Source organism: Cyprinus carpio, chromosome B14 (genome assembly GCF_018340385.1).
Source record: "Cyprinus carpio isolate SPL01 chromosome B14, ASM1834038v1, whole genome shotgun sequence".
Lineage (NCBI taxonomy): Eukaryota > Metazoa > Chordata > Actinopteri > Cypriniformes > Cyprinidae > Cyprinus > Cyprinus carpio.
Genome location: NC_056610.1, coordinates 5,158,170 through 5,172,989, shown reverse-complemented (window position 1 = coordinate 5,172,989; position 14,820 = coordinate 5,158,170). Strand labels below are relative to the sequence as shown.

The 14,820-nt window shown below is 35.6% G+C and overlaps 1 protein-coding gene across 1 annotated transcript in view; it reads right to left on the bottom strand.

Moving 5' to 3' along the window:
- Positions 1–6,193, bottom strand: part of LOC109102015 (glutamate receptor 3-like) — a 118,241-nt gene extending 112,048 nt beyond the window's left edge. Inside the window, 2 exon segments of the mRNA XM_042737827.1 lie at positions 5,332–5,490; positions 5,959–6,193. Of these exon segments, the coding sequence (XP_042593761.1) occupies positions 5,332–5,490; positions 5,959–6,037 (238 nt within the window). The 5' untranslated portion in view covers positions 6,038–6,193.
- Between the last annotated feature and the right edge of the window lie 8,627 nt (positions 6,194–14,820).

The following is a 14,820-nucleotide window of genomic DNA, read 5'->3' as shown; positions in this document are numbered from 1 at the left end:
GCGGTCTCATTACTTTGCTCAGTCATTCATAAACATTGGTTTGCTTCATTGTCACTTTGTAAACAGCAATTACCTAAATTATTGATTGATAACCTGACAGCAAAACAGTTGAACAAAAAAAAAAAAAACGTTTATGATTGTAAGAAGCGAAACATGCATTCATTTTCTTAGCTTTTCAATGCCATTGTGGTACTCATATCAAATAGACAATAACTATAAACAACTTGCAAGGGCACTTCTTCCCAAACATTCCTCTTCCCTGTTGACTGTCCAAGTGAATATACAGTAAACTGATGCTCTTCGGGCTGACATTTGATCCACCAAATAGTCAGATCTTTGGAAGAAAGGCACGGCTAGGGTCTTGTTTCCTTGAACACAAGCTAGTAACTAGGAAAGAACAAATGACTTTGTTTGCGTCTCAGGCCTGCTGTGTGAATGTGGGCTGCTGGGCTCTGTTCTTAATGAAGGTTTACAGGGAGAGACATGTGACGCTGCTTCAGCCTTGAAGGAACATCACTTTCCTTAAATAGATTCACCTTAAAAGACATCTACTCCCATGTGACAAAATTAAATTAATATGCACTGATTTTATATAGAGCAACCAGCATGAAAAGCAAGGCGAAACATGTTTCATGGAGTTTAAAGAAATGTTACACAGATTTGCTATTCATAAAGCTTTAGATCTCACTTGGAATCTTTATTACACATATTTCCAATCCAGTATCACATTAAAGACAGGTGAACCAAGAAATTATACTAGGAACCTATTATGCATGCTAAAAGGTAAGGCAGTTTTTGAGGAGAATACATTGTTCCTTATTCTGTGATAGATGGTGAATATACTGTGTACAACAAATCTTTATGTTAAGGTATAAGCCAATGAATTTACACTGATAATTAGTTACTGCAAGCATCACTATTACTACTGCTCATACTTATAAGGGCCTGAAAGTATTTGGAAAATGAATCTTGTTGTAATTGCACTAATCCAATATCCTTTCTGCATTTTTGCTGTTAAACAAATCTCAGACTTTTAATGCCACACGGGTAAAAGGAAAGCACTTAGAAATAACTGTAATGGCTTTAGCACATGCCATCGTCTAAACACACTAGGCACCACAACAGTTTGAAGATTTTATCCAGCAAGCTTCAGATCTTTCAGATCTTTTGAAATGCAAAATGAAAAGTGTAGCCATCACGTTTGAGGAGTAATGGAAAATACTTCTTTACTGTAGCTTTTTTTATGGGTTCTCAGTGTATGCAGGAACATAAAAAAATAAAAAAATAAAATATTCAATATGAAATGTTGTCATGGATACATGAAATTAAGAGTGCTGACATTTACAAGAATAGAATTACTACACTTAGCTACAGGGCGTGTGCTTTTGTATGAAGCTAATTATCTTTAACCAATAAAATCTGTGATTAACCAATAGGTCGACTGTTCACAAGAACTTTCATAACATTGCCTACATAAAATTATTTGAAAGGTCTGTGTAAATGTAAGATGTTGTGCTGCACCATAATTTGAGATAACTGATATTTTTTTGTCTTTGAAAGTCTCTTCTGCTCACCAAGGCTACATTTATTTGAACAAAAACACAGTAAAAATTTGAAATATTATTACAATTAATAAGAACTTTCTATGATAAAATAATTTTCTATGTAAACATATTGTAAAAATTATTCCAGTGATGCAATGCTGAATTTTCAGCACCACGATGATTTGCTGATCAATAAACATTTCTGATTATTATCAATGTTGAAAACATCTGTGCTGTTTCATATTTGAGTTGAAAACTGTGATACAGTTTATTTTTTTAGAATTCTTTGATGAATGGAAAGTTCAAAAGAACATAATTTCTTTGAATTTTTTTTTTTATTCTTATACCCCAAACTTTTGAATGGTAGTATATCATGGTTTCCACAAAAATATGAAGCAGCACTACTGTTTTCAACATTAACAACAACCAGAAATGATTCTTGAGCAGCAAAGCAGCATATTAGAATTATTTCTGAAGGATGAAGACTGGAGAAATAATGCTGCAAATTCGGCTTTGCATCACATGAATAAATTACATTTTACAATATATTCACATAGTTTAAATTTTTTTTAAATTTAATTTAATTTTATTATTTTTTTACTGTATTTTTGATCAAACAAATGCATCCTTGATAAGCGGAAGAGACTTTCAAACACACAAAAAAATGTATGATTCCCAAACTTTTGACCATGTAGTGTAGGCATTTAAGGTAATGGTCACAGGCTACCATTTTTTAGAACTTAAAATGTGTAATCAAAAATTGTTTAATATTAATGTTAACAAATTAACAAATAAATATTGTTAACCAATAGTCAAAGTTTAATAAGCATTATTTTATCACATTCACACTGACACTGGCTCCATTCTGGTATCAAATGTCCATTTTCAACACCCATTAAATTCCAAATAGATAAAATGAAATACCAACTTATTTTTAATTGAATTGAACTGAATTTAATATATATATATATATATATATATATATATATATATATATATATATATATATATATATATATATAATTTTTATTTTTGTCGATACCCTGTTTAATGTAAGATCATCATGCCAGCTAACAGCTTGTACCATGTTTAAAAATGACACTGGCATTAAAAAGTGATAATGAATCAGATGTTATAGACAGTCTTGAGTCATTTTCTCAATGCGTTGTAAGGAGGCTGTCAGGACTGCTGCGCCCCTTCGTTTATGTGGATTGCTAAAATCCAGCTTCCTTCTCCCCCAGCCATGTGCTCTTCAATGCAGGGACATGTACTGTTGCTAGAACAATGTATCTATTATTTATTCAATCATTTTCTTAACACATATGCTCTTATAAGTGCAGACACCTCATTAGTATGTGATCGGCGCTCAACATAACATGGAGATCTGCGCCTCCTTTACCACAATCCCACCCCCCACCTTGACACTTCCAGTTTGATTGGCTGCCTGTGTGTAGGTTTTTTTTTTTTTTTTTTTTCAGTGACAGTCAGTGCAGTGAAGCAATATGAGGTCTGTTTGTTAATGAGATGGCACTGCAGAGGTCAGAGAGAGGTTTACAAATCCACACGGGTGCTGAGGATCAGATCAGCACAAAAGTGTGTGAATGAGTAAAGCAACTGGTGGAGAGCTTCACTGAATGTACAAAATAAGTGAAAATATTCAGTTCTGAGGGCTTGCTGGACGTCACGGTCAGATATCAGATAGCAAAAGAAAGCTACTGCAACATACTTAATATGCTTATATAATAATGTATATTACTGTGAAGCAATGACGAGTGTACTATTGGTTTATCTGACATCTATAGGGCTTGCCTGTTAACAAAAATCCTAGAAAATGGTTTGTGTATATATTGGCCTGGTTGATAAATCTGATAATATATATGATATTTCTAAATTTAATGGAACCGAATTAATAGAAATGGTCTTTTTTTTTCACCTCAGAGTGGCCTTTTAAAATCATCACTAATTTATACTTTATCCAATGGTACATAGTTAATAAAATAATTAATTTAAATACAATCACACACATATGCTTTTATCCTGAATGAATTAGCTGTTTTGAATGAATCAGTTGAATGAATGTATCAGTGACTCACTCATTTAGACCTCACTCATTTAAACCTACTGGCATTTTACAATCTCATTTAGTGTATTTTCTCTTACAACATTTCATATTTCTATGGTCACTATCTTTTATATTTAAAATTATTTATACAATTGTAATCACAATATAAATGCACTCATGGCATCGCCAAGTTGCATTAAACAGTATATGTAAATACATCTAAATGCCACTTCATATACTGCTTCTGTGCTACTTCAGCAATGCCAAGTTAGTTATAATTTTTTTTTTTTTTTTTTTTACATGAAAGAGTTTGCATACATTTACAAAAACTGACCTAAAAATGCCACAGAAAATTAAAATAAGGGGGCAAATATTTAACCTTACTGGAAGAGTTTCTTACAGGTTTGGGATTATTTTTCAGTTGTTACCCTAGCTTCACTGAATCGTACAAACCATCCTCCTTTTTGGTCTTATAAAAATTTGTAATTTCAAAAAAAAAAAAAAAAAAAAAAAAAAACAAACATCAGCCTTCCCAGTGGATAATTTTGTTTATATCTATTCACCATTGTCCTCTCTAAATAGCAATACTGGTTGACCACTCTTTAAGAAAAAAAAAAAAGACCAGTGAGTGTACAGATGAACAGTGAGTGTACAAAACCTAGTAGGTAATATTCAGTTCCTAAAAACTAAATATTTTGTTTGTGTTCAATAATTCCATGACAAACTCAGGTTGTGTAATCATTTATGCTATCTTTCTCACACCTACCTGTACCTCTACAGTGCTGGGGTTATTCTGTGTTTCCAAGGGAACTTGCTTTTGAATTCAAAGTGATTTTGACTCAGAAATACCGACAGACTGTGCCCACAAAGCACTTCTATCACTGAATGCTCACCCTCTTATTGCAACACTTTCACTTGCAAATCAGACTGGACAAGCATGGGTGCCGCAGAAGAACTGTCATAATTACAAAGGGATTTAATCACAAATACCTCAAAGCAGAAATACAAAACGACTTGTCGTACTAAGCAAGCAAGACACTAAAGCCAACCACAAAGACTGAGGGGGAAAAAACATTTTCAAAAGCAAGAATTCTGATAAATATCAGAAGTTTTCCAGAGAAGAAAAAATTATGCTTAGAAAAAAGCCCGAAACTAGGAAATTCTCTCCCAGTCCCTCTGTGACCTCTCTACCCTGTCCGAACTCAAAACCCATCTGAAAACACATCTCTTTGTGTTATGGTTCTCTGGCTTCTAAATTCAGCTATATCTAAGCTTTCCTTGTATTTTTATATATTTATTTATTTTTTTTTTTTACTCATATTTTGTGCTTTCTTTATGATTTGTGCTACTGTTAGTTATATTATTATCATTAATATCAATCTATTTAATACCAATAAATTTCATCTGAAGTCCACAATGAGGCTTGATGTTAATAGGTGGTGCACAACTGAAAGCAGTAACCGGATCATTACAAGATTATGGGATAATATATGGGGTAATAGAAACTCATCACTGCAGAATAGCCCACTTCAGTGTTTCTCCACTTGTTGTAATCCTGAATTAAGCTGAAATCTATCAAAGTAGTGACTGGTTTGTTACTGATGGATAAAGATGATGATTATCGCAGTTCATAGAAATGTTTGCACAGATTTCCAGCAATCATTCCTCAGTCTCATTCAGTCAGTAATATGAAGCAGCATCGAGGTAAAAGCTCATAGTACTCACATGCATGAGTGACAGAGAAACTGTTGGAGGACTCCAGGTTATCTACGTTGTAATTGAGATGGAAGGGTTTCTCAGTCGTGTTCTGATTGGTGTTGTAGAGCTGCACAGCGAATCTGAAAGCGCTGTGTTCTTGCACGGTAGAACGCATGAAGAGCCCACCTTTAGGAAGACCAAACAGCAGTGATTCAGAGATGATGCACAGATTTCATGCTTATAAAGACTGTATGAACATAAAACACCTGGTTTTAGCATCACATAAATTTAGACACATTTATGAATGTGGTCCAACATTGTTTATACACGGACTCAATTCGATTCGCCTCCATTCGTAGGAAGGAACTTTCTCTTAAGTTTATGAAAATCGACTGATAGCTGACATGCATGCAGAGCGGAAAACCTAGACATTTTTTTTTTTTTTTTTTTTTTTTGCATAGATATAATCATAGTCGTTTTATTATTTATGACTATTCTGTTTGGTATAACTGGCACTGATTCCTTAGATTGCATTAGTGCAGTTAATACCGCGGGCAATAATACCGTCTTCATATCACTTAAACATGCATATGCATCGAAACCAGACATCGACATACAAAGCCAAAGAAGTCAAGCATATCCGGACGGACTCACCGATATTGATTTGATTGGGGAAGCCAGCGAGAGATGTGCCGAATAGCCATAATAAAAAAAGCAGCGCGCGTTGAGCCATTTTCTCTCCTGCCTCAAAAACCAAGCCTTAGAAAACGAACTGTTTGAGGAGAATCATAAACGCAGAAATCCAGCCGTGAGTGAAGCGGAGCGACTCATGGAGAACAATTCTTCTGCATGTGAGGAGAGAGACAGACTGAGAGAGAGAGAGAGAGAGAGAGAGAGAGAGAGAGAGAGAGAGAGAGAGAGAGAGAGAGAGAGACTGGTGCTGAAGATGGTCGAGGCGACTGAGAGCATCACATTCAGAGTGAGTGCGAGCGGCTCCTCCGATTGGACCAGCAGGGCGATATTGATCAAACTTGAACTGACGCTGAAGAAGAAGGAGATTTGGTAACACTTTCTATGAAGCCTGTAGATTTAGCATACAATTTATTTGTTGCATTATAGGCCTAATATATTCATACAATTAACGTCATTCATAGTGCACATTGCAAGCAGACGTTTTTCATAAATTATTTTGAGTACAGTTAATATCTATATTATAAGCTACCGCAGATATAGTCTATTCATTGACTGATGTGTACACTTTTAAAGAATATAATGCATTTTAACATGATGTAACGCATGCCTGGTCTTGTGTTTCAGTACCGTCTTTAGACATGACTAAGTTATTAGCCCAGTGTAATAGCACACATTCTACTAGAGGTTATTCTCACTATTCATGAGAACATGCATCTGGTTGAGACGTCATGAAAGAATCAAAATGCACTGAGAATCAGTTCCAGTACAAGAGGAAACCCACCGGCTAATATCATATTAAATGACCTCAGCCCCTCAGCAGCACCATGTCAAGGGTTCGTGGAGTTTATTCAAAGCATATAACTATCTTCATTAAAACGCAACATTTGATATGTGATAGGCAGTCTTTTGATGTGTTTAGGTGAGTGCAATGCATTTATTTATTATCACGCAATCTACTCACCTATGTCGCCAGTGACGCGACGCGACAAACCAAACGCTGTCATAATGATAGGCTACTGGATGTGCTGGCATTACATGCAGCGTTCGGTGCAGATGGGGTCACTTGGAAGGAAGACAGTATGATATTGTTTAGGAAGGCGCTGACGCGTAACCTAAAGCTATTTAAATTGAGCACCATCGATCGCTTTGTTAGGAACCGTTCACCGTAGCGTCGTACTTTGAAGCGATGGATTAACAACGGCGTGAAGTAAAGCAGTCATGTTACAATTTTCGTTTAAAGAGAGAAAACGGCTTAAAACGTGTTTTAAAAAGTGTTTTTAAAAGTTGAGCTTTGGGTGTTTAAACGCGACACAAACGCGCAAACAACATTGAGACCAACACTACGGCGGTTTGACTTGTGTGCACAGATCGCCAGTTTTCACAAATCAGTTTCAGATGCAACACAATGGAACATTGTCGATGCCGAGAAGCGACGCGAGACCAAAGAAGCGACGCGATGACCAAAGACGCCCATCTGACGCATGTGTACACTAACAATTAATAACATGGCAGACGAAAGAATGCGCACTGTGTCAACGGCACAAAACACAATATAGTCTCTCACACAGACTGCTGAACAGTGTTAATGAATTAAGTGAAAAAATGAATGTGGACTCAGCAAAGAGACCTAGTTTTGTTTCGTTACGATGACCCTTTTATATACTGCAGCTTTTATTGAGTCGGGCTGCTGTCCATGGTGCTGAACACATTATACTCCGAATATGTAATTTCTGTGTATACTGTGTATTTACAAAAGTGAGAACTGTGCAAGTCTGTGTACTGTGTAACTGTATGTAACTTTGCCCTGTCCCAACCAATCAATGCACAATTATTTGAGATTTTTTTAGTCTTTTTTGAGATTTTTAAATAAGGCACACATAGCCTTGCATTGTCTAACCTCTGTGTGTTTTCACCAATCGGAAGAACAATTCAAGGATGACAGTTCCATTTATAGTGGGATGCAAAGCTCTACCAAAATTGAGTTTTTAATTGCATTGCAGACAGACAAGGCTTTAGCTATTGATACTAAAATTGGCTTGTGCCCCCAGTGCAGCATTGCAAAGGGAAATTTCATTGCAAGTTCCCTTCAATAGCAATCCTGCAATTACTAGCAAATGCTCACCAAAATTAGTAATAAAGAAGATGTAGTAGTTAATTTCAAAGCATTCTGTTTGTGGTCTTGGGAGATTTAATTCCCCGTCATCTTCTAAAACCAAGTACAGTGTTTCAAACTAGTTAATGAAAACTGATAATAAACAAAATTACAAATACAGTATGCAGAGATTCATTTATGGTTTTTCTTCTGTATTAAAAACGATTTGTTAAATATTTGAAATATCTTAAGCTCAGTTAAAATTTTCAGATTCTGTTGGTTATTTATTCAATGTCATTCATATGACAGGTAAGACCAAATGCATCTCTGTAGTCTTCTGTGGTTAGGCGACATGAAGTGTGTTTCGTGAAGGCGAGCGTCCACACAGCAATATACAATACTCTTCCTTCCCTACATTAATGTGTCAGAGTGGAGGAGCAAATCAGACCCCAGCATTGATTTTTCTGAGATCATTGTCATCTACTTATAAGCACTTGGGTCATTCACCTTACCATCATCATCATATAAAAACTGATCCCATAATCATTAAAGGTTACAGTTTCATTGCTGCACCAAGGCAATAAAGGCAATTGATTAGATTTGAAGATATAAATAAGCATGCTTTGAAAAAAAAAATGCAGACTACACAAATGATAGAACTGGAAATCATAAAAACAAATAAACAAAACATTGTTCTGTCAATTACAAAAAATTGTTGTTTAGTTTTTAAAAAGTCGGGATGTTATAAGTTTAGAATATGACTAAACATTCAAACACCTAACGATAAACACAACTGGAAGGTAATCAAGTTAATTTTATTTGCATAGCGCTTTTCACAATACAGATTATTTCAAAGCAGCTTCACAGAAACAGTGATGTAGTGAATAATGGATAGTTTCCAACCAGTTGAGATTTTCTTAAAGTCTTTAGAAATATGAATTAAGGCACAGGTGTACAGCAATACACAATAAAGCACTATATAAATGCCTAATTAATTAATTAATTAATTACTTTATGTTAGTGTACACTGGTAAAGTTTTATAATAATGTGTGTAATATTGTAAATAGAAGTATTATGACATTGCTTAAAAAAAGAAAAAAGTAAATAAACTCTACCATCACAATATTAGAAAATGAAATCACTATGAGCGAACATAATAAGACATATTTTTCCTTTTTTCCAATATTTTTTTTTTTTTTTTTTTTTTTTTTTTTTTGCTTTGTATGATTGTTTGTACACTTTGTTCTAATGTTCAGAGCCCAATGCTGTGTGACAATAATAACAGTATGTGTTAAATTGCTATTATTTTCCCTTTAAACTCTTTTAATATGTTCATCTTACCTGGTGAAAAAAAACAAACAAACAAACAAATGGACCAAAACGTGATGCTAATAAGCATGAATAATAATGATAATAATAATTATTAAATTAAATTAAACAACAAGAACACATATATGTAGTGATGAACCTGCTTTCCATTTCTCTCTCTCTCTCTCTCTTACTATATATATATATACGGGGGGGTTGGTGTCACAGAGGACCCCCATAGACTCTGCAGACCATTTATTGTTCCTTTATTTTTGGACCTTATTTTTTCATTAACCCATTAACAATTCGATCCTATTCTACAGTGTATGATTACGGTAGTTATATCTAGGATTGACGTGGTGGGATTGGATGATACAAAGTAACAGCGATGTTTATGTTTCCTGGATCCTCTGAAAAGGTGAGACTTTTTAATCTTTGCTTGTCGTGGTGATGGCCCAGATGTGTCACTACCATTCATTCACATTACCCCACATCTTGACTTGAAAAACATGCTCTGGAAAACTGTGGGATGTAATGACAGGGGCAAAACGGCATCATTCAAAGAGACAGTTGGCTCAAGCCCCTCTACATCAGTGAAGGCCGGTGACATTTAAATGGGGAAAGAGTCAATTACTCTTTTTTTCTCTCCTCAGACCGATAAGGTTGATGTCAAGTGCTCGGCTCCTTACGTAAGAACAAGTTTCCTTGAGTTTATGTTTACCAGTGCCATCGAAAGCCATGCAATTGCACGCCATCCACTGAATTGCAAATTCTTGAACTGGGTACTGAACTTCCTGCATGGTGTTGTGTCTGCATACAAAATGGCATTATTGAGATTGTAGTCATTGAAATGTGTCACAACACTAGAGTCGGCGTGACACACTTACAGAAATAACCGCTTGGACAGTCTTTAAACTCCACATCGAGGTGTGTCACAATGCTCCTCATGCGATTTGGTTTTTTAGCAAATGCTCTTTGCAGAAGTGTGACAGAGGCTTCTGTGTTATCAGCTGAGCAGACTGACACACTTAGAGGCCCCCAGGGCCGAAAAAGGCATGGTCATGTGACTGCACTCCCCAGCGTGACCGCATGGATCTCCAGAACGGAGCAAAGAAACACGTGCAGAGCTCTGCGTTTCATATGAGGGAGAGGAAGAGACTGAAGTCTACATGAAATACCATTCATAACTCTTATCTCTGACGTATGTCAAAGCAACATGGGATATTCAGCAGCAAAACAAAAATGTATGGTGATGCTTGATGTTATCCAGTGAACATGAATGGGAAAGCAGTGAAAAGCAGATGTATTAGAATAGAGCTAATGTGGATTTATCAAGAACAATGAAAAACTTTTCAAAGGTGGAGAGACCTATTATATTTTTATCAACGAATACAAGAATTATAATTCCTTCAAAATAAGGCCACGAATGAGCATTTGGAAAGCAAATAGTCATTTTAGTTTCCTATAGCTTTTATTCTAGCTATTTAGATAGGATGTCTGGTCATTTCAATTGATGAGAACCTCCTAAATACAGGTGAACGTTTGTCTAAAATGGTTATACTCCACAACATTTTAACATGATTTGCAAGAACAAAACTTGGTGTAATATTACAAATTATTAACAGGAATAAGTTAATAAATGTTCTTTCATAAATAAATAAATAAATAAATACATATTATTAATATTTTTAATAATAATTATATTAATTTTTATTTATGTATTTATTTATTTACTTTTTTTAACAACACTGCATTATTTAATAAATGTTGTAAAAATGAAATAGATGTGCTAAAGTCAGCTCTCCTTTTAATTAAAAAAAAATAATGGTTGATGTTTTTTTTTTGTCTTTTATCTTTTTTAATAAAATGATGATGATTATACCCAGTCAGATGGCAGTTTCATTTGAATGGATTCAGCTTCACACAGGGGTCACAATTCGACTTTTCAGCTTGTTCTCTATGGCAGAGAGTTATAAAATAAGTAAATAAATAAATAATAATTATTATAATAATTATTATTATTATTATTAATAATAATAATAATAATAATAATAATAATAATAAAGCAAACAAATACATACATGCATACACAGATATTGGATATTTCACCAGTGACCAATGAACTGAATGTTTTCCAGATTGAGTGTTTTCCTCTGTCCACTGTCAGTGATGTCTCAGCACATGTACTAGCCTTCTCCCTCAGTAGTGAAGGGTTTGGGACTGTGCTCATTCCTGCAGTGACATCAGCCAATCAGCATTATCATGACATAATTTATCTGAGACTCGAGAGAGAGAGAGAGAGAGAGAGAGAGATGAGTCACATGGCTTCGGCTCAAAACTGAGAGTGCCAATCCATACTGCACACTTCCCAAGCTGAACGTACCAGCCAAACAACTACCTCTGAGACGAACAGAAACGCTAACGAATAACTTTCTCCAAGTTTCACAGACCTCCTTGATTTAGACTGCGTGACATTTATTTTTGCAAAAGGCAAAATCTTGTGCCAAAACCCTTGTAATTAAATCAACATGATTCGTCAGATGCTTGTGCTTTCCACTGTTTCACCATTTGAACGGACCCATCTGTGTAAAGCAGCAGTGCTCTGACCCATGTCCTCTGTTCCGACACTCTATTACAATCAATTATGCATCTGAGTCATCCCTTCAAAACAGATCAAGCCATGCTCTAAGATTAATATTATAAGCGTTACACCTCCGTCTGATCACCATGGATATCACACCCACAGCAGTGGGTAGAGTCGAGGGCCTGGCAAGGTGACAAGCACTCATGTCCCCCTCGGCTCTGTCCGACGAGGTGAGTATTGTTAGATACTGCGTGGCTAATTGAGGAGAAGAAAGAGGTTGTCACGGCTAATGAAAGAGGTGAGGTGGTATGTCATTTAGACGTCGCTTCTTTTCAGTCATCACTCATTCGTGTGTGTCATCATGGGATGTAATCACTGCACTACAAGTACAGACATCAGGGGAATCTTAAACTAAACCGCTGCATTATTACCATATGAAATACTATTTAAATATATGTGGAATAAATACGACTCCAGTGGCATAGCTGTTTGCAAAACATAACACATTGGCATTACTTTGCAATTATAAAGGCCTATTATGGTCAGATAGAGTGGTTTGCAGCTCAGCGCCAGTTAGAAATTGTATTGTCCGTCCCTTCGGTCTGATTGAACAAACAGCACAACAGCACACATTTCCAACTCTAATAGCAAATCAGCTTTCCACAGACAGCCATAAAACAGCCGCGCACATCTTGTACTGGTAGATAATGATATTGGATTCTTACATAAATAGAGCTTATGTGTGGCAAAGGTGGATATAATGCCTCTCTGTTGTATTTAATAAAAAGAAAACACTGGTGCGGAAAAAGTTTCTTGTTGATTGTCCATTAGGAGATAAAAGGAGATGAGATGTTATACACTGAAAAAAAATGAAAATGTTCAAAAACTGGCTAGTTTTTACTGACGGAAGACTTAATAATTAAAATATTAAGCAAAAATAAATTATTGGCCTTGATAATTCAGTATTATCAAAATTGTATTTATTTATTTATTTATTTATTTTTTTGAGTACATTAAAAAGAAAATATCATGCACAATAAAAATTTATAACAATTTAATATATAAAAAAGGTAAGGTTTGAACCAAACCGTAAATATGATTTGAGGATGATAAAAAAGTGTAACAAATTAGTTTTGTTGTTGTTGTATGAATAAGAATTGGCCTAAAATCATATATGGATAATAGAAATAAGTAAGTTAATAAATAAATACAAATTTGATGATACTGAATTATCAAAGCCAACAGTTTATTTTTGCTTAATATTTTAATTATTTCTTATTTATACCAAGACCTTGCCATTTCGGAAACAATGTGGAGATCCAAGTGTTGTGCAAAGATCAACCCTCCATTTTTTAGAGAGCACTTAGTATTAAAGATCACATTGTATGAATGTTACCTTAGCTTGAGTGATTGAAACCATGAATAAATCACTTTTTGCAAATAAACATGTCATGTGAGAAACAGCGGCTTGTATTGTGTGCACACTGTCAGCAGTAGGTGTGGTTACCACTGTCATCTCATAACTTCTCCTAAAAGAATAAACAGAGTAATGCATCTGCTGTTTCCCCTCTGTGATGTAGTGACCCCAAGCGTGTGCACTGGGGCTGATGGGAGACAAACGCTGGCTGCTGAATCTGTAACAGGTTCTGGTAGACTCGAAGCATGTATATATTATGCATTATGAAGACATTCATAATTCCTTATAATGCATATTGTAATGTATTACATTTCTTTAGAAATAACCACAGTAATAATGGGTACAACTTTAAAGATTATATACTAGGATATAAAACATGAAATGTGGTGTTGATTATGTGTTTTATGCAAGATACTTCTTAAAATGTGCAACCGATCACATGCATTATGAGATAAGAAAGCTTCGTGCAGGAAACCTTCACCCACACTATTGGATTCTGTTGTTGAGGCAGTAGGTGGTTCTCACACATAATGCAGGAAAGACAAATTTGCTGTTCTGTACATCCTGACTCAATGTGATGCATTGATGTTGATATTTGCACACAGTCTCTTTGTGCACTGTGATATTCACCCATGTGTCGTTTCTTAACCCCTTTTTCACGTGCAGTTTAGCTACTGTTTAATGGAGGACTCTGTAGGTGTTTCTGTGGTAACACTTTTGATTAAGAAACATTATTCACTATTAACTAGTTATAACATTTGTCAGTGACCAGAAAATATATTACACATGCAACTACTATACAATATACACTGAACAAAAATATAAACGCAACACTTTTGTTTCTGCCCCCATTTTTCATGAGCTGAACTCAAAGATCTAAGACTTTTTCTATGTACACAAAAGGCCTATTTCTCTCAAATATTGTGTACAGGTCCTTGCAATATGGGGCCGTGCATTATCATGCTGCAACATGAGGTGATGGTCGTGGATGAATGGCACAACAATGGGCCTCAGGATCTCGTCACGGTATCTCTGTGCATTCAAAATGCCACCAATAAAATGCACCTGTGTTCATTTTCCATAACATACGCCTTCCCATACCATAACCCCACTGCCACCATGGGCCACTCGATCCACAACGTTGACATCACAAAACCATTTACCCACACAAGGCCATACACGCTGTCTGCCATCTGCCCTGTACAGTGAAAACCGGGATTCATCTGTGAGGAGAACACCTCTCCAAAGTGCCAGACGCCATCGAATGTGAGCATTTGCCCACTCAAGTTGGTTACGATGACAAACTGCAGTCAGGTCGAGACCCCGATTAGGACAACGAGCATGCAACGAGCGACATTAAAACTGTTGCAAGGATCAAAGCAGCAACATTAAGGAGCTTTGAGTTGTTATCTCAGTGTTCA